The 22,531-nt window shown below is 41.9% G+C and overlaps 1 protein-coding gene across 1 annotated transcript in view; it reads right to left on the bottom strand.

Moving 5' to 3' along the window:
• Positions 1–22,531, bottom strand: part of LOC137767147 (formin-2-like) — a 336,850-nt gene that overhangs the window by 201,054 nt on the left and 113,265 nt on the right. Inside the window, exons 13-14 of the mRNA XM_068547882.1 lie at positions 5,939–7,590; positions 4,271–4,415 (exon numbers count right to left, since the gene is read on the bottom strand). Of these exons, the coding sequence (XP_068403983.1) occupies positions 4,271–4,415; positions 5,939–7,590 (1,797 nt within the window). The remainder of the gene's footprint in view (positions 1–4,270; positions 4,416–5,938; positions 7,591–22,531) is intronic.

Genomic DNA, 22,531 nt, shown 5'->3' with positions numbered 1-22,531 from the left:
GTTGCATTAAGTGGTTATATAAATGGCAATTATGTATTTAAAAAGCAAAACAGATTCTTTTCATTCACTCTTGTTAAGTTCTGTGTGCAAATTTATATTGTGGGAAGCATGTTCCTTTACACACCTTTTAAGGATTATTAGACATTTTTGACTTAAGGCATATTTTAGAGAGACGTCCCTTTTTGTGGAATCAAAACTATCTCCACTCAACATTTGGTGGGTTTAACAACAGTGGCTGTACCTCCACCCACTATTTATTTGCCACACAAGCAAAAGGCCCTCATTTTTACTGCTTACAAAAGCTTATGTGTCTAAGGCTCACATCACTCTGATAAACTTTTATTTAATTGGACAAATGTCATATTTGGTGGTATCATAGTTTATGTACTTGTCAAAATCTGTTAGAATACAGAAAAGGCTTTAAAAGTATCTCCACACACAATTTTATAAACGTAACTAGTCATTTAAATATGGAGCACATATGAAAATCAGTACAAATTCAGATTCTTTTCAAAAAGGATCTATTCGAGTCTTCTTATAAATCCCATCCCACACTTGCCCTCATCTATAATATTTCACACCCACACCTATGGCCAATGATGAGGAACACAGGCTCTGCAGCCAAACGGCTGGGTCTGCACCCGAGCTCTGCCCCTCACTGTGCTGGGAGCGTGAGATAGTGCCTGCATCTCAGCTTTGGGTGCTGTGCACCAGGGGTACAGGGTCCCCCTCACAGGATTAGGGGGTAGGATGAGCCAGCTTGGGGCTGCGCAGACAAGGACCACGCGCCTGCAGGCTCCGTGGCATCCGGGGCTGCTGCCATGATCCCCGCTGGTACTAGTACTACTGCTGAAGCGGCTGCTGCTACTGCTGTTTCCCAAAGTATCTCTGCTCGGACCTCATCTGACACTGGATTAACTAGAAACCTCTTTGTCAGGGAATTCCTACTGTCAAGATCACTCCAGTGTAAATTCTCCCACTTCCCTGCTCATAAGCTTGGGTTAATTTAATCTTTCCTTGGACATGAAGATCCTGAGGTGACTTAGGGTCGCTCTCAACATTAACAGGCACCGAACTCGCCTGTGAGACGCAGGACATGGGTCACCACGTACTCGCTCTGGGACGTTCCTTAACAATTGGCAGGTGCGTGTGTGTGTCACGTTTCAAACAGGGACCTCATCTTCCTCTTGATTCCGTGGGCGACAGGGTTGTTGTTTCACCGAGTGAGCAGCTCGATATTTAATTCTGACCTATAAGCATCACGCTCATTTGCTAAAGGAGAACTACGTAAAATCATAGTTTGATAAAACTATACCTTCTCAGCGAATCTCCTTATGCTTTCATAACCTCACAATGAAGACCAGTGAGCTAAGACGTAGGCACACAACTTAAATACAGGTTCCATGAAAAAATAAGGAAAGCTCTGTGTTGGGTTCCCCGGAGGACAAAGGGCTGAGAGACACCAGACATGCCTCACTGCAGCAGCTCCAGAGTCCAGAGAGCAGTCCCTTCTCTTTATGCCATAGAGCAAGCTGTCCAGGTGGGGGACCTCTGTGGTCACACAGAAGACATATCTCCAGAGAGCTACTAAAGACCAGGGCATCCAGCCGCAGACTTACTTTCAAGAAGAGGACAGATCACAGAAATATTATCCAGATATTTTAAAGTATTTGGAGAAACCAGAGCTCTTGGCTTCCACCATGTGTGACAAGAGTGGCTAGAAAAACCTCCATAAACACAGGCTATAGCATCAACGGCAATCAGTCTCACTCGAAATCAGTGTCCACATATAACAAGGGCAACCACAGCATCAACGGCTCTCAGTCCCACTGGAAATCAGTGTCCACCTATAACAAGGGCAACCACAGGTCAATGGTTTGGACTGTGCAGGTCCGCTGACACACAGAGTCTTTTCAGTAGTAAATACTGCAGCACTACACGAGCCGAGGGTGGTTTTGTCCATGGATGTGGAACCTCGGATATGGGGGGACCCTGAATACGAAAGGCTGATTATAATTTGTACAGAGATCTTGGACTGCACGGAGGTTGGTGCCCCAAGTCCGTGTTGCTCAGGGCTCAGTGTGCTTGCATGCATATGGAAAATATGTTTTCCTTAAACGAAATTTTACATGTCTCAAGTAGTTGGAATGGGTAAATTTTTCTTCCAAATACAGCAGAGTTAAATAAAACTGGCTTTCTTCAGCCATCTAACACTTTGTAGCAGATTTTTCTCTTACCAACATACTGGAAAAATTACCTTATCCCTCCCAAAGCAAACCTGTATAGCAGAGCTGAGTACAAGACCCTGGCCAAGGATATGCTGACAAGCTCATCAGGAGTCAGGATGGAGACTGGTCCAAAAACCCTCTTTAAGCTGCAGGTCAATAGCTGTGTCACCACCAACGGGTGCAAATGACAGCACCGGCAAAGGCTCATACCCACAGTTTACTGATGGGCTCACGACAGGGTGAGGCCACTGTGCAGACATGATGCTGCACATGATGGTCATGTGCAAGGGCCCCATCTCATGCCAGCTAGCTGAGTCTGAAGTCTTCATGATTTGGACAGAAATCTTATTTCAGTAGGCTTAAAAACTGAAAGCTACATCAAAAAAATCATGAAATCCTGTACTTGCAGGTAACATGCGGCAGCTTCCTCATCTCTGTTCACTTAACAGAAAAAAAGTGGTGACAAGAGATATGGAGGGCGTGCTTGGCGTTTTGGAGAATTTCATCCCTAGACTAGTGACGTCCACATCACCTCTGCCCTTCATCATGAGACAACCCCGCTGCCTCGCTCTATCTGGCCTCTGTGCTCCCCGCCCATATTCCCCACCCAGACAGCTTTTGCATTTCTGATACAGTCCATGGGAAGAGGTGTGATGATTCAGCCTACATGTACTATGTGCAAACATGCCGTTTAGAACATTTACCTCTGCCAGAAAAACGTGGTTTTCCGTTTACCTTTATTCCATTGACAAAGCCACCTTGGCGATATTGCTTATTATGAGATGAGTTATTTTCTGGCTTTTAATCATTACTGGGCATAGCCACTGATATGTATAAAGCCCTCCTCCTCCAGCCAGCTGGCTTATTTGTCAAACAAATATTTATTCAGTGCATTTTCTGATCTAAAGTCACCAGCAACCAGCTGTGTCATCATAAATGGTTCTGAAAAATGCAACTGCATCACATTTGGGTTTGCATCGTCATCAGATTAATAGAGATACCTGTGGTGAGGCTGCCCCCAGCTCAGCTAGAGGTTCCGTTCAAACCCACCCCTCCCGTCTGGATTCCACAGCACCCATCTGGGGGCAGCTGTCTGCTTCGAAATAAATATGGATGGAAATATCTCTGGGTCAGACTTCTAACTACAACTTCCAGGTCAGTAGCAAAAGTTCACAGAATCACATCACCCCTTAGTTCCCACTCGCCTGGGGAAGCTGTGCCAGCTTCAGGCCTCATTTCTCTCTATTTCTTTCACCCAAAAAGACGGAGCTGCCCACCATCCCCCTGCTTCAGGGTGAAGGATGGGCACCAACAGCAATACCTTCCTTCTGGGCTCATTGTTCTAGGACTTTACTACACTTTCCTGAATGGCCGCCTTGAGAAATTTACAAAATCATTTCACGATCAAGGCCACTGGGTGGATCAGTGGAAAAACATTGCATGAAAATGTTTTCCTCCAAATGTACTCTTCCTTCTCTTTAGGACTCAGGTGTCACAGGTAGATCAAAAGTGCTGACACAGAATGGAGATGTTGGAACTGGATACAAGAGTCTCTTCCCTGTGTCAAGTACAAGGTGACTATTTAGCTGGGTTCTGCAGGTCATCCACTCAGGTATTACAATAGCAACAAAATACCAAACACATGATTGGTTACTAAGGACTGGATTTCTTGCTTGCTTTCCTTTGCTCACTCTTACCTTTCTTTCCATCCATACTAGCACTAATATGGATTTCAATCAAGTGATAGTTTGTTTCTAGACAACTAATTCTGTAAACAAGCAATTGCTGAAATTTTGGAAATATGTATCATGAAGCTACAAATAAAGTAGTCAGAACATGATCACTTGGTGGAGATGATTATTTGTTGTTCTGTCTGGGAAAGTCTTACTTAAGTTCATGTTCTAAAATGCTAACCTCTGCTACCTGCTTACAGACTGTGGAGGGTACACAGCCCAGAAAACAATGTCAATGTTTTTCTCTAATGAAAGTTCACACTTATGCCCAAAACACTGTCCAATTTCAGAAAACACATGAGTACTCACTTGTTTAGCCTTGGTCTTTGTGATGGTGTCAGAAATCGGTTTCTTTCTTTCCTTTACAGTAGTTTTAGAAAATAATTCCTCAAATTCATGACAATCTATGGATGGCTCTTCAATTTTTTCCCAAATAAGTGAAGTACTGGAGTCTCTAAAGTTAAGCAAAAGACCCATGAGAGAGCCATCAAACCAAACCGCAGGACATTATAGTGAGCAGGGACAGATGGGGACGGGGAGGACAGAGGCGTCAGAGGAACAGGGAGAGGACGGCAGGCAGTGGAGGATGGAGGGAGATGGGGGGAAGATGCTCTTTTCTGTACAATCACCATTTGCTTAATCAACATGATGAGAAACAGCATCAATACAGAATGAGACATTTGCCTGGAAAGAATCATTTCCAGGAATTCTCAGTCATCAAGTAGCTATATAAAAACATAATAGAAGAACCCCTCTCTGTATGGCTCTCAAGGCAGGAAATGTCTGATATCTCACAAACCCAACCTGACCCATCAGCTTTGTGGGTTATTTGTGGGTTGAAAATAAATCACTTCATGCCCACAGAGGCACCTTTGTCTCCCCACCGCTGCCCATCACTGCATGTCACCTTACTCTTCAGTGACTGTGGAGTCATGTAGTACCACCTAAAAGGGGGAGATCCATTCAAATAAAGCAAAACAAAAAGAACTTTATATACTACATATGGATAAAATGAGTTTGGGGCACATTTGGAAATGATGCCTTGGCACATAGAAGTAACCCAGCAAATTACTCAGAGCATGAGCTGCAAAGTCAGAAGTAGTCAAAATAGATAGGTTCTTCTCCCACTATGATTCAGTGAAGAGAAAACTAATATAAGAAATGAAAATGAACCTGGTAAATATCCTATTTCTAAATCTGTGCCACATCACATACACACACACACACACACACAAATTCAAAGAGTCACGAGAACTTGGGACAAGGAAGTCCAGTGAAATTTAAAGGGCATGTTTTTTCTCCCACTGGCACATTCCACAGCCATGTCCCAGTACCGTCCCAGGGGTTGGGGAACCAGGTTATGGACCATCCATGGATAAGTAACACACCAGCAGCATACCTCCTGGGAGGCATTCTTTTACAAATATCATATCTTTTATAAAAATCATATAAGTTTGTGATTTTATGACCTCACAGTGTTGCATATCATCTACAGAAGTGCCATGAAATGCTCAGAACTAAATCATTTCACACATGGGGTGTGGATGTGTGTATTTCTGTGTAGCACATTTCTGAATAGTAAAACAAGACCGTGCCTTCAAAAGGATGCAGAAAACATCCTCAAGAGTCAGTCTGTCTAAGGATTTGATTTACTTTTATAAGCTATTTATCAGAGTGAGGTTCTGCAATGAGGCAACAGAGCATGTATGCTAAGAAAAATATATCCCTCTATCTATAAAAGTCAATCAAAAACTATATAGACAGAAATCTGTACATTGATTCATGTCATTTGTTTTATCCCTTTGATACTTCTGGAAAAAAGTCTAAAATTGCTTCACCAAATATTGATGTAATCATCTACAGGCAAGTTTTACTTTTATTTATTTTATTTTTACTCATTTTTCTCCTGAGTTTTAAAGGAAAATGCTTCCCTCGTATTGACAATATTGTGCAAAGATGAGCCCGTGTTCATGTTACCTTTTACTGTGCAGTTGAATTCTCGTCCAATACAGAGGCTTCATCGGCCGACAAGGTTCTATTGGCTGCTTCCTGCTGCCTCTGTCCTGGTTCAACCCAAATCCAAACAAGCCAGCTGGCAACGGTGGAGGAAGAAATCCACATGCCTGCAGTGTTGGTGAAGTGGTACTCCCAGCTTGTGGTGGGAGAGGAAGGCCGGATCCAGGAAGCAGAGGGGGTGGGGGGGGTGGGGGGACACCTGTTCCAGGAGGGGGAGGAGGGGGAGGGGCTAGAGGAGGCGGAACCCTCACACCTGTCAAAGGAGGAGGAGGGGCGGGAGGAACTCCTTCACTGGGAAGAGGGGGAGCAGGAGGAATTCCTTCACTGGGAAGAGGGGGAGCAGGAGGAATTCCTTCACTGGGAAGAGGGGGGGCGGGAGGAATTCCCACACCAGGAAGAGGGGGAGCAGGAGGAATTCCTACCCCGGGAAGAGGGGGAGCGGGAGGAATTCCTACTGCAGGAAGAGGGGGGGCGGGAGGAATTCCCACACCGGGAAGAGGGGGAGCGGGAGGAATTCCCACTGCGGGAAGAGGGGGGGCGGGAGGAATTCCCACGCCAGGAAGAGGAGGGGCGGGAGGAATTCCCACTGTGGGAAGAGGGGGGGTGGGAGGAATTCCCATGCCGGGAAGAGGGGGAGGGGGAGGAATTCCCACGCCGGGAAGAGGGGGGGCGGGAGGAATTCCCACACCGGGAAGAGGGGGAGCGGGAGGAATTCCCACTGCGGGAAGAGGGGGGGCGGGAGGAATTCCCACACCAGGAAGAGGGGGGGCGGGAGGAATTCCCACTGCGGGAAGAGGGGGGGCGGGAGGAATTCCCACACCGGGAAGAGGTGGGGCGGGAGGAATTCCCGCTCTGGGAAGAGGGAGGGCGGCAGGAATTCCCTCACCAGGCAAAGGTAGGGGAGGGGGTTGCAGCATCTCTGGACCAGGTGGAGGAGGAGGTGAGGGGCACAGTGGGCTGAGCAGTGCAGGCTCAGGCGCGACATGGGGCGGGGGCCGTGGAGGAGCCATGGTGCCCAGACCAGGCATCTGGTGGGAAAACGTGGGAGACAGAGGCAGCGCAGTGGGGATGTCACGGCTGTTTTCAGAGGAGGGGAAAGCAGAGTGCTCGTGGCTGGTTTCAAACTCCGTGTGAAAAGAAGGATGGGAAGGCTGTGAGCTCGCCTGTCCTTGACCGTCAGACCAGAGCAGCGATGTGGGTGGTGGAGCCTGCAGGGATGGATGTGCGTCGAGCTGAACTGATATTCGCCTTGGAGACACGACCAAAGAAATCTCTGCACAGAATTTGGTCTGAGGTCCAGGAGGTGAGGACGGCCCGGCTGAGTCTCCATTCGCGGCCTCAGGCAGGGCGCCCGTGGGAGGACGAGTCAGCGTCCCACCCTCCTCTGTCGGGGACGTCTGGATTGACTTTGCCTGTAAAATCCTTTGAGGCCCTACATCCTTTTCTCCCAACCTGAGAGCTCGCAGACACGCGTCTCCGGAGGCGGCCACCTCCATGTCTGTGGCTGGGTACTGCTTCTCTAGCTCAGCTATTTTGGTCCTCAGATCCTCAATGGTCTGCTCCAGCTGCTGAATGACAGTGGCCTGACCCTCAGATTTCATGTCACAAACTTCCTGAGGGGCAACAGAGACATCACAGTTAAATATAAAATAAGGAATACTCAAAATACCAAAAACTAGTCTTACAAAATTAAGCAAAATGTATTCGTTTGTTATAATAATTTTAAATGCTCCCTCCATAGAAAGACACTATTACCACTTCCACTTGTCCCTTCTTTTCCATCCTCGGATTTCAAACTGGTTTACACAAGTGACCATGAAGTCCTAAGGCCCCTGTCTAATCTTCGAATGAAATCATGGAAGACTGGCAGACCGCTGAGAAGAGGGAAGAAGAGGCTGAGTGACAGACCCACTTAATGTCACCATAGGCTACTCTCTTCCTGTCCAGTAACATCTGTTATTAGGACGTTCCCTAAAGACATTTTAAATCCTGAGTTTTAAAGTTAATCGCAACCTTTAAAAGGTAATCTCTAAGGGGTGGGAAAGTGTCCCAAAGAGAGCTACAATATGTGAGCAGGGAATGCGAACTTGGGAGCCTGAACCGAGATGGTAGAGTAGAAGGACGTGCTTTCACTCCTTCTTGTGAGAACACCAGAATCAAAACTAGCTGCTGGACAATCATCGACAGGAAGACACTGGAACTCACCAAAAAATACACCCCACATGCAAAGACAAAGGAGAAGCCGCAGTGAGACAGTAGGAGGGGTGCAATCACAATAAAATCAAATCCCATAACTGCTGGGTGGGAGACTCACAGATTGGAGAACACTTATAACACAGAAGTCCACCCACTGGGGTGAAGGTTCTGAGCCCCACGTCAGGCTTCCCAACATGGGGGTCTGACAATGGGAGGAGGAATTCCTAGAGAATCAGACTTTGAAGGCTAGTGGGATTTGATTGCAGGACTTTGACAGGACTGGGAGAAACAGAGACTCCACTCTTGGAGGGCACACACAAAGTAGTGTGCACATCGGGACCCAGGGGAAGGAGCAGTGACCCCATAGGAGACTGAACCAGACCTACCTGCTGGTGATGGTGGGTCTCCTGAGGAGGCGGGGGCTCGCTGTGGCTTACCATGGGGACGGGGACACTGGCAGCATTAGTTCTGGGAAGTACTCCTGGACATGAGCCCTCCCAGAGTGTGCCATTAGCTCCAACAAAGAGCTCAGGTAGACTCCAGTGTTGGGTTGCCTTAGGCCAAACAACCAACAGGGAGGGAACCCAGCCCCACCCATCAGCAGTCAAGAGGATTAAAGTTTTACTTAGCTCTGCCACCAGAGCAACACCCAGCTATACCCACCACTAGTCCCTCTCATCAGAAAACCTGCACAAGCCTCTTAGAGAGCCTCATCCACCAGAGAACAGACAACAGAAGCAAGAAGAACTACCATCATGCAGCCTGTGGAACAAAAATCACATTCACAGAAAGGTAGACAAGATGAAAAGGCAGAGGGCTATGTACCAGATGAAGGAACAAGATAAAACCCCAGAAAAACAACTAAATGAAGTGGAAATAGGAAACCTTCCAGAAAAAAATTCAGAATAATGATAGTGAAGATGATCCAGGACCTCAGAAAAACAATGGAGGCAAAGATTGAGAAGATGCAAGAAATGTTTACCAAAGACCTAGAAGAATTAAAGAACAAACAAACAGAGATGAACAATACAATAACTGAAATGAAAACTACACTAGAATGAATCAATAGCAGAATAACTGAGGCAGAAGAACTGATAAGTGACCAGGAAGACAGAACGGTGGAATTCACTGCTGCAGAACAGAATAAAGAAAAAAGAATGAAAAGAAATGAAGACAGCCTAAGAGACACCTGGAACAACATTAAACGCAACAACATTCGCATTATAGGGATCCCAGAAGGAGAAGAGAGAGAGAAAGGACCTGAGAAAAATTTGAAGAGATTATAGTCGAAAACTTCCCTAACATGGGAAAGGAAATAGCCACCCAAGTCCAGGAAGCGCAGAGAGTCCCATACAGGATAAACCCAAGGAGAAACACTCCGAGACACATAGTAATCAAATTGGCAAAAATTAAAGACAAAGAAAAATTATTGAAAGCAGCAAGGGAAAAATGACAAATAACGTGCAAGGGAACTCCCATAAGGTTAACAGCTGATTTCTCAGAAGAAAGTCTACAAGCCAGAAGAGAGTAGGTATTTTATACTCATATACTTAAACTGATGAAAGGGAAGAACCTACAACCAAGATTACTCTACCCAGCAAGGATCTCATTCAGATTCGATGGAGAAATCAAAAGCTTTACAGACAAGCAAAAGCTAAGAGAATTCAGCACCACCAAACCAGCTCTACAACAAATGCTAAAGGAACTTCTCTAAGTGGGAAACACAAGAGAAGAAAAGGACGTACAAAAACAAACCCAAAACGATAAAGAAAAAGGTCATAGGAACATACATAACGATAATTACCTTAAACGTGAATGGATTAAATGCTCCAGCCAAAAGACACAGGCTTGCTGAATGGATACAAAAACAAGACCCATATATATGCTGCCTACAAGACACCCACTTCAGATCTAGGGACACATACAGACTAAAAGTGAGGGGATAGAAAAAGATATTCCATGCAAATGGAAATGAAAAGAAAGCTGGAGTAACAATACTCATATCAGATAAAGTAGACTTTAAAATAAAGAATGTTACAAGAGACAAGGAAGGACACTACATATTGATCAAGGGATCAAACCAAGAAGAAGATATAACAGTTATAAATATATATGCACCCAACATAGGAGCACCTCAATACATAAGGCAACTGCTAACAGCTGTAAAAGAGGAAATCGACAGTAACACAGTAACAGTGGGGGACTTTAACACCTCACTTACACCAATGAACAGATCATCCAAAATGAAAATAAATAAGGAAACAGAAGCTTTAAATGACACAATAGACCTGATAGATTTAATTGATATTTACAGGACATTCCATCCCAAAACAGCAGATTACACTTTCTTCTCAAGTGCGCACAGAATATTCTCCAGGGAAGATCACACCTTGGGTCACAAATCAAGCCTCAGTAAATTTAAGAAAATTGAAATCATATCAAGCATCTTTTCTGACCACAACGCTATGAGATTAGAAATAAATTACAGGGGAAAAAACGTAAAAAACACAAACACATGGAGGCTAAACAATATGTTACTAAATAAGCAAGAGATCACTGAAGAAATTTAAAAATACCTAGAAACAAATGACAATGAAAACACAATGATCCAAAACCTATGGGATGCAGCAAAAGCAGTTCTAAGAGGGAAGTTTATAGCTATACAAGCCTCCCTCAAGAAACAAGAAAAATCTCAAATAAACAATCTAACCTTACAGCTAAAGGAACTAGAGAAAGAAGAACAAACAAAACCCAAAGTTAGCAGAAGAAGAGAAATCATAAAGATCAGAGCAGAAATAAATGAAATAGAAACAAAGAAAACAATAGCAAACATCAATAAAACTAAAAGCTGCTGCTTTGAGAAGATAAACAAAATTGACAAACCATTAGCCAGACTCATCAAGAAAAAGAGGGAGAGGACTCAAATCAATAAAATTAGAAACGAAAAAGGAGAAGTTACAACAGACACCGCTGAAATACAAAGCATCCTAAGAGACTACTACAAGCAACTCTATGCCAATAAAATGGACAACCTGGAAGAAATGGACAAATTCTTAGAAAGGTATAACCTTCCAAGACTGAACCAGGAAGAAACAGAAAATATGAACAGACCAATCACACATAATGAAATTGAAACTCTGATTAAAAATCTTCCAGAAAACAAAAGTCCAGGACCAGATGGCTTCACAGGTGAATTCTATCAAACATTTAGAGAAGAGCTAAAACCCATCCTTCTCAAATTCTTCCAAAAAATTATGGAGGAAAGAACACTCCCATACTCATTCTATGAGGCCACCATCACCCTGATACCAAAATCAGACAAAGATACTATAAAAAAAAGAAAATTACAGACCAATATCACTGATGAATATAGATGCAAAAATCCTCAACAAAATACTACCAACAGAATCCAACAACACATTAAAAGGATCATACACCACGATCAAGTGGGATTTATCCCAGGGATGCAAGGATTCTTCAATATACGCAAATCAATCAGTGTGATACACCATATTAACAAATTGAAGAATAAAAACCATATGATCGTCTCAATAGATGCAGAAAAAGCTTTTGACAAAATTCAACACCCATTTATGATAAAAACTCTCCAGAAAGTGGGCATAGAGGGAACCTACCTCAACATAATAAAGGCCATATATGACAAACCCACAGAAAACATCATTCTCAATGATGAAAAACTGAAAGCATTTCCTCTAAGATCACGAACAAGACAAGGATGTCCACCCTCACCACTATTATTCAACATAGTTTTGGAAGTCCTAGTCATGGTAATCAGAGAAGAAAAAGAAATAAAAGGAATACAAAGTGGAAAAGAAGAAGTAAAACTGTCACTGTTTGCAGATGACATGATACTATACATAGAGAATCCTAAAACTGCCACCAGAAAACTGCTAGAGCTAATTAATGAATATAGTAAAGTTGCAGGATACAAAATTAATGCACAGAAATCTCTTGCATTCCTATACACTAATGATGAAAAATCCGAAAGAGAAATTATGGAAACACTCCCATTTACCATTGCAACAAAAAGAATAAAATACCTAGGAATAAACCTACCTAGGGAGACAAAAGACCTGTATGCAGAAAACTATAAGACACTGATGAAAGAAATTAAAGATGATAGCAACAGATGGAGAGATATACCATGTTCTTGAATTGGAAGAATCAATATTGTGAAAATGATTATACTACCCAAAGCAATCTACAGATTGAATGCAATCCCCATCAAATTACCAATGACATTTTTTATGGAACTAGAACAAAAAGTCTTAAAATTTGTATGGAGATACAAAAGACCCCAAATAGTCAAAGCAGTCTTGAGGGAAAAAAACGGCGCTGGAGGAACCAGACTCCCTGACTTCAGACTATACTACAAAGCTACAATAATCAAGACAATATGGTACTGGCACAAAAACAGAAACATTGATCAGTGGAACAAGATAGAAAGCCCAGAGATAAACCCACGCACCTATGGTCAACTAATCTATGACAAAGGAGGCAAGGATATACAATGGAGAAAAGACAGTCTCTTCAATAAGTGGTGCTGGGAAAACTGGACAGCTACATATAAAAGAATGAAATTAGAACACTCCCTAACACCATACACAAAAATAAACTCAAAATGGATTAGAGACCTAAATGTAAGACCGGACACTGTAAAACTCTTAGAGGAAAACATAGGAAGAACACTCTTTGACATAAATCACAGCACAATATTTTTTGATCCACTTCCTAGAGTAATAGAAATAAAAATCAAAATAAACAAATGGGACTTAATGAAACTTAAAATCTTTTGCACAGCAAAGGAAACCGTAAACAAGACGAAAAGACAACCCTCAGAATGGGAGAAAATAGTTGCAAACGAATCATCGGACAAAGGATTAATCTCCAAAATATATAAACAGCTCATGCACCTCGATTTTAAAAAAACAAACAACCCAATCCAAAAATGGGCAGAGACCTAAATAGACATTTCTCCAAGGAAGACAAAAAGATGGCCAAGAAGTACATGAAAAGCTGCTCAATATCACTAATTATTAGAGAAATGCAAATCAAAACTACAATGAGGTATCACCTCACACCAGTTAGAATGGGCATCATCAGAAAATCTACAAACAACAAGTGCTGGAGAGGGTGTGGAGAAAAGGGAACCCTCTTGCACTGTTGGTGGGAATGTAAACTGATACAGCCACTATGGAGAACAGTATGGAGGTTCCTTACAAAACTAAAAATAGAATTACCATACGATCCAGCAATCCCACTACAGGGCATATACCCAGAGAAAACCACAATTCAAAAAGACACATGCACCCCAATGTTCGTTGCAACAGTATTTACAATAGCCAGGTCATGGAAGCAACCTAAATGCCCATCGACAGATGAATGGATAAAGAAGATGTGGTACATATATACAATGGAATATTACTCAGCCATAAAAAGGAACGAAATTGGGTCATTTGTTGAGACGTGGATGGATCTAGAGACTGTCATACAGAGTGAAGTAAGTCAGAAAGAGAAAAACAAATATTGTATATTAACGCATATATGTGGAACCTAGAAAAATGGTACAGATGCACCGGTTTTCAGGGCAGAAATTGAGACACAGATGTAGAGAACAAACGTATGGACACCAAGGGGGGAAAGCTGCAGGGGGGTGGGGGTGGGGGTGTGATGAGTTGGGCGCTTTGGATTGACATATATACACTGATGTGTATAAAATGGATGACTAATAAGAACCTGCTGTATAAAAAAAAAGAAAAAAAAGAATTACATAACCTTCCAATATCAAATCTCCCTTCCTTGAAGTGGAGATAATAATGGTGCCTTATCTCTGATGGTTGTGACGAATGAGATAAAGCCTGTAAGTTACTTAGCACAGTGGGTAGTGTATTATGAACACCCAATAAATGTTAGCTATTATTATTAAAAAAAAAAAAAACTAAGGGAATCTGAATCAAGTATGGACTTCAGGTAATAATAATGTATTGATATTTGTTCAATGACAAAGGTACTTCCTAATATAAGATGTTAATAATAATTTTTTAAAAATCTCTAAAAGAGTCCCCAGTAAGATCATGGGAAATATTTCTGATATCCATATGGGCATATTCATATATCTTAAGTGCATGTACACAACTTATATCACGTTACTACAATTCAAATATTTTATCCAAGGCATTTCAGAAAGGGATGCCTTTGGTCACCACAATTTATGAAGATGGCTGAGAGCAACTGTGCCCCTGTGTGGGTCACCCTCACACCCACACAGTGTCTTCCTCTCCCAAGGGGACACTTTCAGGAAAAAGTGTTTGGGGAATAGAAAAGGGGGAAGCCCTCTGGGTAAATTGATTACCAATAACAGGTGAGTAAGAAGAAAAGACAAGAGAGGAATGGGTAGAGAAAAAGGAGGAAAGCAGGGACAGGAGGTAGGAGGGAAGGGGGGGACAGACTCCAGCTGACTAAAGCTCAGGATCACACACCTGCTTACACAGGCTCAACTGCTCCCTTAAGGCTGGAATGAGAGGGGAGGGGGCAGGGTCTCTGCACTCCAAACTGCTTCTCCAGAGTGTCCAGGGCTTTTCACAGATGACCCCAACAGAGGCCAACACGAGGAGTCACCATCCATGGCATGGACACCTACTACCTTCCCCTCTCTTCATCTACTGTGGAGGAATAATTAAGATGTTAATACAAAGACGACACAAACTACTGGGTTGGCCAAAAAGTTCGTTCGGGTTTTTCCAGAATTTCTTTTTTTTTTTGTAGCTGAGTAATATTCCATTGTATAAGTATACCATATCTTCTTTATCCATTAATTTCTTGATGGAAACCTAGGTTGCTTCCATATCTTGGCAATTATAAATAATGCTGCTACGAACATTGGGCTGCATGTATCTTTTCGAATTAGTGTTTTCTTTTTTTCTTTTTCTTCAGATAAATACCCAGGAGTGAAATTTCTGGGTCACATGGTAGATTTTAGTTTTTTGAGAAACCTCCATACTGTTTTCCGTAGTGTCTGCACCAATTAACATTCCCACCAACAGTGTATGTGGGGTCTGTTTTCTCCACATTCTCACCAACATTTGTTATTGTGTTCCTTCTTGTTTTACAATTTTTTTATTATTTTTTCAAAAATTTTATTGAAGTATACTTATTTACAACATGTTAATTTCTTCTGCACAGCAAAGTGACTCAGTTATATATACATATATATATATTCTGTCATTGTGTTCTTTTTGATGACAGCCATTCTGACAGGTGTGAGGTGATGTCTCATTGTGGTTTTGATTTTCATTTCTCTGAGGACTAATGATGTTGAGTATCTTTTCATGTGCCTGTTGGCCATCTGTAGGTCATCTTTAGAAGAAAGCCTATTCAGGTCTTTTGCCTATTTTTAAACTGGCTTTTTTGTTTTGTTTTTAATATTTATTTATTTATTTAGGCTGCAGTGGGTCTTAGTTGCAGCATGCAGGACCTTTGTTGTGGCATGTGGGATCTTTAGTTGAAGCATGCATGTGGGATCTAGTTCCCTGACCAGGGATCAATCCCAGGACCCCTGCACTGGGAGCACAGAGTCTTAGTCACTAGACCACCAGGGAAGTCCCAGGGATTTTGTTTTTTGATGTTGAGTTGTATGAGCTATTTATGTATTCTGTATATTAGCCCCTTATCAGTCACATAATTTGCAAATATTTTCTCCCATTCAGTAGGTTGTCTTTTCATTTTGTCGATGGTATCCTTTGCCATGCAAAAGCTTTTCAGATTAATTAGGTCCCATCTGTTTATGTTGGTTTTTATTTCTTTTGCTTTAGGAGACAGATCCAAAAAACTATTGCTATCATTTGTGTCAAAGGGTGTTCTGCCTATCTTTTCTTCTAGGAGTTTTATGGTTTCTGGTCTTACATTGATATTTAGGCCTTTAATCCATTTTGAGTTTATTTTTGTGTACAGTGTTAGAGAATATTCTAATTTCATTCTTTTACATGTAGTTGTCCAGTTTTCCCAGCACCACTTATTGAAGAAACTGTCTTCTCCATTGTATACTCTTGCCTCCTTTGCTGTAGATGAATTTGACAATATAAGCTCAGGTTTCTTTCTGGACTCTCTATTCTGTTCCATGGATCTGTGTGTCTGTTTTTGTGTCAGTACCATATTGTTTTGTTTTGTTTGTTTTGGGGTTTTTTTTAACATCTTTATTGGAGTATAATTGCTTTACAATGGTGTGTTAGTTTCTGCTTTATAACTAAGTGAATCAGTTATACATATACATATGTTCCCATATCTCTTATCTCTTGCTTCTCCCTCCCTCCCACCCTCCCTATCCCACCCCTCTAGGTGGTCACAGAGCACTGAGCTGATCTCCCTGTGCTATGCGGCTCTTCCTATTAGCTATCTATTTTACATTTGGGAGTATATATAAGTCCATGCCACTCTCTCACTTTGTCCCAGCTGACCCTTACCCCTCCCTGTGTCCTCAAGTCCATTCTCTATGTCTGCATCTTTATTCCTGTCCTGCCCCTAGGTTCTTCAGAACCTTTTTTTTTTTAGATCCATATATATGTATTAGCATACAGTATTTGTTTTTCTCTTTCTGACTTACTTCACTCTGTATGACAGACTCTAGGTCCATCCACCTCACTACAAATAACTCAATTTCGTTTCTTTTTATGGCTAATAGTCCATTGTACATATGTGCCACATCTTCTTTATCCATTCATCTGTTGATAGACACTTAGGTTGCTTCCATGTCCTGGCTATTGTAAATAGAGCTGCAATGAACATTGTGAGTACCATATTGTTTTGATTACTGTAACTTTGCAGTATAGTCTAACGTCAGGGAGCCTGATTCCTCTAGTTCTGTTCTTCTTTGTCAAAATTGTTTTGCCTATTTGGAGTCTTTTGTGTTTCCATAAAAATTTTAAAATTATTTGTTCTAGCTCTGTGATAAACACCCTTGATATTTTCATAGGGATTGCACTGAATCTGTGGATTGCCTTGGGTAGTATGGTCATTTTAAAAACGTTAATCTTTCCAGTTCATGAACATAGTATATCTTTCCATCTGTCTGTGTCATCTTCAATTTCGTTCACCAGTGTCTTATAGTTTTCCAAGTACAGGCCTTTTACCTCCTTAAGTCGGTTTATTCCTAGGCATTTTATTCTTTTTAATTTGATGGCAAATGGGAATGTTTCCTCAGTTTCTCTTTCTGATAGTTTATTGAGGTGTATAGAAAGGTGACAGATTTGTTTATATTAATTTCATATCCTTCAGCTTTACCAAATTTATTGATGAGCTCTAGTAGTTTTCCAGCGGTGTCTTTAGAATCTTCTATGTATGGTATCATATCATTTGCAAACACTGAGAGTTTTACTTCTTCCTTTGCAATCTGGATTCCTTTTATTTCTTTTTCTTGTCTGATTGCTGTGGCTAGGACTTCCAATAGTATGTTGAATACAAGTGGTGAGAGTGGGCATCCTTGTCTTGTCCCTGATCTTAGAGGAAATACTTTCAGCTTTCCACCACTGAGTATGATGTTAGCTGTGGGCTTCTCACATAAGGCTTTTATTTTATTGAGGTATGTTCACTTTATACCCACTTTCTGGAGAGTTTGTGTCATATATGGATGTTGAACTTTGTCAAAACCTTTTTCTACATCTCTTGAGACAATCATATGTTTTTATTCTTCAATTTGTTAATGTGGTATATCACATTGACTGATTTGAGGATACTGAACCATCCTTGCATCCCTGGAATAAATCCCACTTGATCATGGTGTATGATCTTTTTGATGTATTGTTGGATTCAGTTTGCTAATATTTTGAGGAGGACTTTTGCATCCATGTTCATCAGTGATATTGGCCTGTAATGTTCTTTTTTTGTGATATCTTTGTCTGGTTTTGGTATCAGGGTTATGCTGGCCTCATAGAATGAGTTCAGAAGCATTGCTTCCTCTGCAAATTTTTTTGGGACTATTTTGAAAAGGTTAGGTGTTAACTCTTCTTTGAATCTTTGGTAGAATCCACCTGTGATGCCATCTGGTCTTTTGTTTGTTGGAAGTTGTTTTTTTGTTTTTGTTTTTTAATTACTGATGCAACTTCATTATTGGTAATTGGTCTGTTCATATCTTCTATTTCTTCCCAGTTCCAACTTGACAGATTGTACCTTTCTAAGAATTTGTCCATTTCTTATATGTTGTCCATTTTATTGGTGTATAGTTGCTTTTAGTAGTCTCTTATGGTCCTCTGTATTTCTGTGGTGTCAGCTGTAAGTTTTCCTTTTTCATTTTGGATTTTATTGATTTGGGCCCTCTCTCTTTGTTTCTTGATGAGTGTGGTCAAAGCTTTATCAATTTTTAAAATATCTTTTCAAAGAACCAGCTACTCTTTTCATTGATCTTTTCTATTCTTCTTTTACTCTTTCATTTATTTCTGCTCTGATCTTTATGATTTCTTTCCTTCAACTAAATTTGGGTTTTGTTTGTTCTTCTTTTTCTAGCTCCTTAAGGTATAAGGTTAGGTGGGGTTTTTTTTTTGTTTTTTTTTTGTTTGTTTTGTTTTTGTTTTTTTAGGTTAGGTGTTTTATCTAAGATTTTTCTTGTTTGATGAAATAAAGTTCTATCGCTATAAACATCTCTCTTAGAACTGCCTTTATTACTGTGTTACTGTTGATTTCTCCCTTCATGTCTGTTAATATTTGCATTATGTATTTAGGTGCTCCTATGTTGGGTGCATATATATTTACAATTCTTATATCTTCTTCTTGGATTGATCCCTTGATCATAATGTAATATCCTTCTTTGTCTCTTTTAACAGTCTTTATTGTAAAGTCTATTTTTTTTCTGATATAAGTATTGCTACCCTGGCTTTCTTTTCAATCCATTTGCATGGAATACATTTTTCCATCCCCTCATTTTCAGTCTATGTCTCCTTAGATCTGAAGTGAGTCTCTTATTGGCAGCATATATACAAGACTATATATATCTATTTATATATATATTTGTATATATATGATTGTTATAAGTTTACTGATCTCTTAATTTCAAGCACGTTTTAAAAACCCTGCATTTGGGGCTTCCCTGGTGGTGCAGTGGTTACAAATCCATCTGCCAATGCAGGGGACATGGGTTCGACCCCTGGTCTGGGAAGATCCCACATGCCGCGGAGCAACTAAGCCTGTGAGCCACAACTACTGAACCCTGCAGGCCTAGAGCCCATGCTCTGCAACAAGAGAAGCTACCACAATGAGAAGCCTGCGCACCTCAATGAAGAGTAGCCCCCACTCACCACAACTAGAGAAAGCCTGTATGTAGTAACGAAGACCCAACACAGCCAAAAATAAATAAATAAGTTTTTAAAAATAAGTAAACAAATAAAATAAAAAGTACAAATCCTGCATTTGTACTCTCCTAGCCTCCTGATTACTGTTTTTGATATATTTTACATTTAATTGTTTTGTGTATCACTTAACTGCTTATTGTGGATATGGATGATTTTACTACTTTTGTCTTCTAATATTCCTACTAGCTTGTGTGGATGACTTCCTATCTTTACTATATGTTTGCCTTTACTGATGAACTTTTTCCTTTCATAATTTTCATATTTCTAGTTGTCGTCTTTTCTTTCTCACTTAGAGAAGTTCCTTTAATATTTGTTGTAAAGGTGTTTTGGTGGTGCTGAACTCTTTTAGCTCTTGCTTGTCTGTGATGCTTTCAATTTCTCAATCAAATACCTGAAAGAGAACCTTGATGGGTAGAATATTCTTGGTTGTAGGCTCTTCCCCTTCATCACTTTAAATACATCATGCCCCTGACTTCTGGCCTTCACAGTTTCTTCTGAAAAGTCAACTGATAGCCTTATGGCAATTCCCTTTTATGTTACTTGTTCCTTTTCCCTTGCTGCTTTTATATTTTCTAATTCTTTGTTTAAAAAAAAAAACTTCTAATTTTCACTCTGTACATCCATTCTCCTCCCTAGTTCTTTGATCATCTTTACAATCATTACCCTGAACTATTTCTCAGATGCATTGCCTATCTCCATGTCACTTATTTCTTCTTCTGGGGTTTTATCTTGTTCCTTCGTCTGAAACATATTCCTCTGTCACCTCATTGTGTCTAAATTGCTATTTGTATTTTTACGTATGTGGTAGGTCATTTACATTTCTTGACCTTGGAGAAGTGACCCTCAGTAGGAGACACCCTATGCATCCCAGGAGTCAACTCTCCTCTCGTCACGCAAGGGCCAAGGGCCAGCTGGTCCCAGGGTAGTATCTGGCCTGCATATGCGGATTCTATCTGCAGGCTGCAGGACCATAGTTTTCTTGCTTCTGGTGTCTGCCCCCTGGTAGGTGAGGCTGGTCTAGAGGCTTGTGCAGGCTTCGTGGTGTGAGGGGCTGGTGCCTGCCCACCAGTGGGTGGAGCTGGGTCTTGATCCTCTGGTGGGCAGGGTCATGCCTAGGATGTGTCTAGAGGTGGCTGTGCCTCTAGCCTGCCTGCCTATGGGTGGGGCTGTGTCCCTCCCCCCAGTTACTTGTTCGGCCAGAGGTGTCCAAGCACTGGCGCCTACAGGCTCTTGGGTGGGGCCAGGCCTTGATGACAATATGTCAGCCTCCAGGAGAGCTCGCACAGGTAAATGCTCCCTGACACGTCCACCACCAGTGTCCTTGTCCCCAAAGTGAGCCAGAGACACCCCTCCCTCCCCAGGAGACCCTCCAAGACCAGCAGGTAGGTCTGTCCCAGGCTCCTATGAAATTGTGGCTTTTGCCCTTGTTCCTGGTGTGCATGAGATTTTGTGTGCGCCCTGTAAGAGTGAAGTCTCTGTTTACCCCAGTCCCGTGGAACTCCTGCGACCAAGCCCCACTGGGCTTCAAAGCCAAATGCTCTGGGGGCTCCTCTTCCCAGTGTCAGACCCCCACACTGGGGGGCCTGACATGGAGCTCAGAACTCTCACTCCTGTGGGAAAACCTCTGTAATATAATTAGTCCCCAGTCTGTGGGTCACCCACCCAGAGAGTATCAGATTTGATTATATCACAACTCCAACCCTCCTACCAGTTTTGTTGTGCTTCCTTCTTTATGTCTTTAGTTGTAGAGATCTTTTCTGGTAGGTTTCAGACTTTTTCAATGATGGTTGTTCTGCAGATTTTAGTGATTTTGGTGTCCTCATGAGAGGAGGTGAGTTTAGGGTTCTTTTACTCCACCATCTTGGCCGCTCCCACAGGATTCACTTTCCCCTTTGCTGAGTTTAATATTCTCTCTTTGCCTTTTGTTTTTGCCAATTTAATTACAATATGCCTTGGTGTGTTCCTCTTTGGCTTAGTCCTCTATAGGACTCTGCACTTCCTGCACTTGGCAACTGGTTCCTTTTCCTAGGTTAGGGAAGTTTTCAGCTATTATGTCTTCAGTTATGTTCTCAGCCCCTTTCTCTTCTCTCTTCTCCTTCTGGGACCCCTACAGTGCAAATATTAGTATGCTTGATGTTGTCCCAGAGGTGTCTTAAACTGTCCTCATTTCTTTTCATTCTTTTTCTTTTTTCTGTTCAGCATCAGCAATTTCCACTGCTCTGTCTTCCAGCTTGCTGATCCATTCCTCTGTATCATTTACTTTACTATTGATTCCTTCTAATATATTTTACATTTCACTTATTGTATTCTGCATCTGTTTAGTTGTTCTTTATATTTTCTGACTCTTTGTTAAAAACTTCTAACTTCTCACTCTGTGCATCCATTCTTCTCCCAAGTTCTTTGATCATCTTTACGGTCATTACCTAGAACTCTTTCCTAGGTAGATTTCCTATCTCCACTTCACTCAGTTCTTCTTCTGAGGTTTTATCTTGTCCCTTCATCTGGAACATTTTCCCCTGTCACCTCATTTTGCCTAACTTGCTGTTTTTATTTTTATGGGTCTGGTGGCTATGTTTCCCGACCTTAAAGAAGGGGCTTTTTGTGAGAGACAGAGTTCCAGCAGCACACTCCCCTCTCGTCAGCAGAGCCATATGCTCTAGGGGTCCCCCCTATGACATCTGTCTGGGTCTTTCTGTTGTGGCAGGCTGACTATGTGGGTGGTCCAGTAGGCCTGGTGGCTCCCAGTCTATTTAGTTACCTGGTGTGGCTTGTGCAGAGGCTGCTGGCCACTGGTTGGCAGAAGTAGGTCACGAGGCAGCTGACTGCAGAACCCCAGGGAAGCCTGGGGCTAGTGCTGGCTCTCTGGTGGGCGGATTCAGGGTCCAGGTGATACCAGGGCTGTTGCCCACCCACTGGTGGGTGAAGTCAGGTTCTAGGGCAAGTACCAACCTACTGGTGGGAAGAACCAGGTCCTGAGTTCTGGTTGCTGGGCACCAGGGGT

Source organism: Eschrichtius robustus, chromosome 7 (assembly GCF_028021215.1).
Source record: "Eschrichtius robustus isolate mEscRob2 chromosome 7, mEscRob2.pri, whole genome shotgun sequence".
Classification (NCBI taxonomy): domain Eukaryota; kingdom Metazoa; phylum Chordata; class Mammalia; order Artiodactyla; family Eschrichtiidae; genus Eschrichtius; species Eschrichtius robustus.
This window is presented reverse-complemented; position numbering and strand designations above follow the sequence as displayed.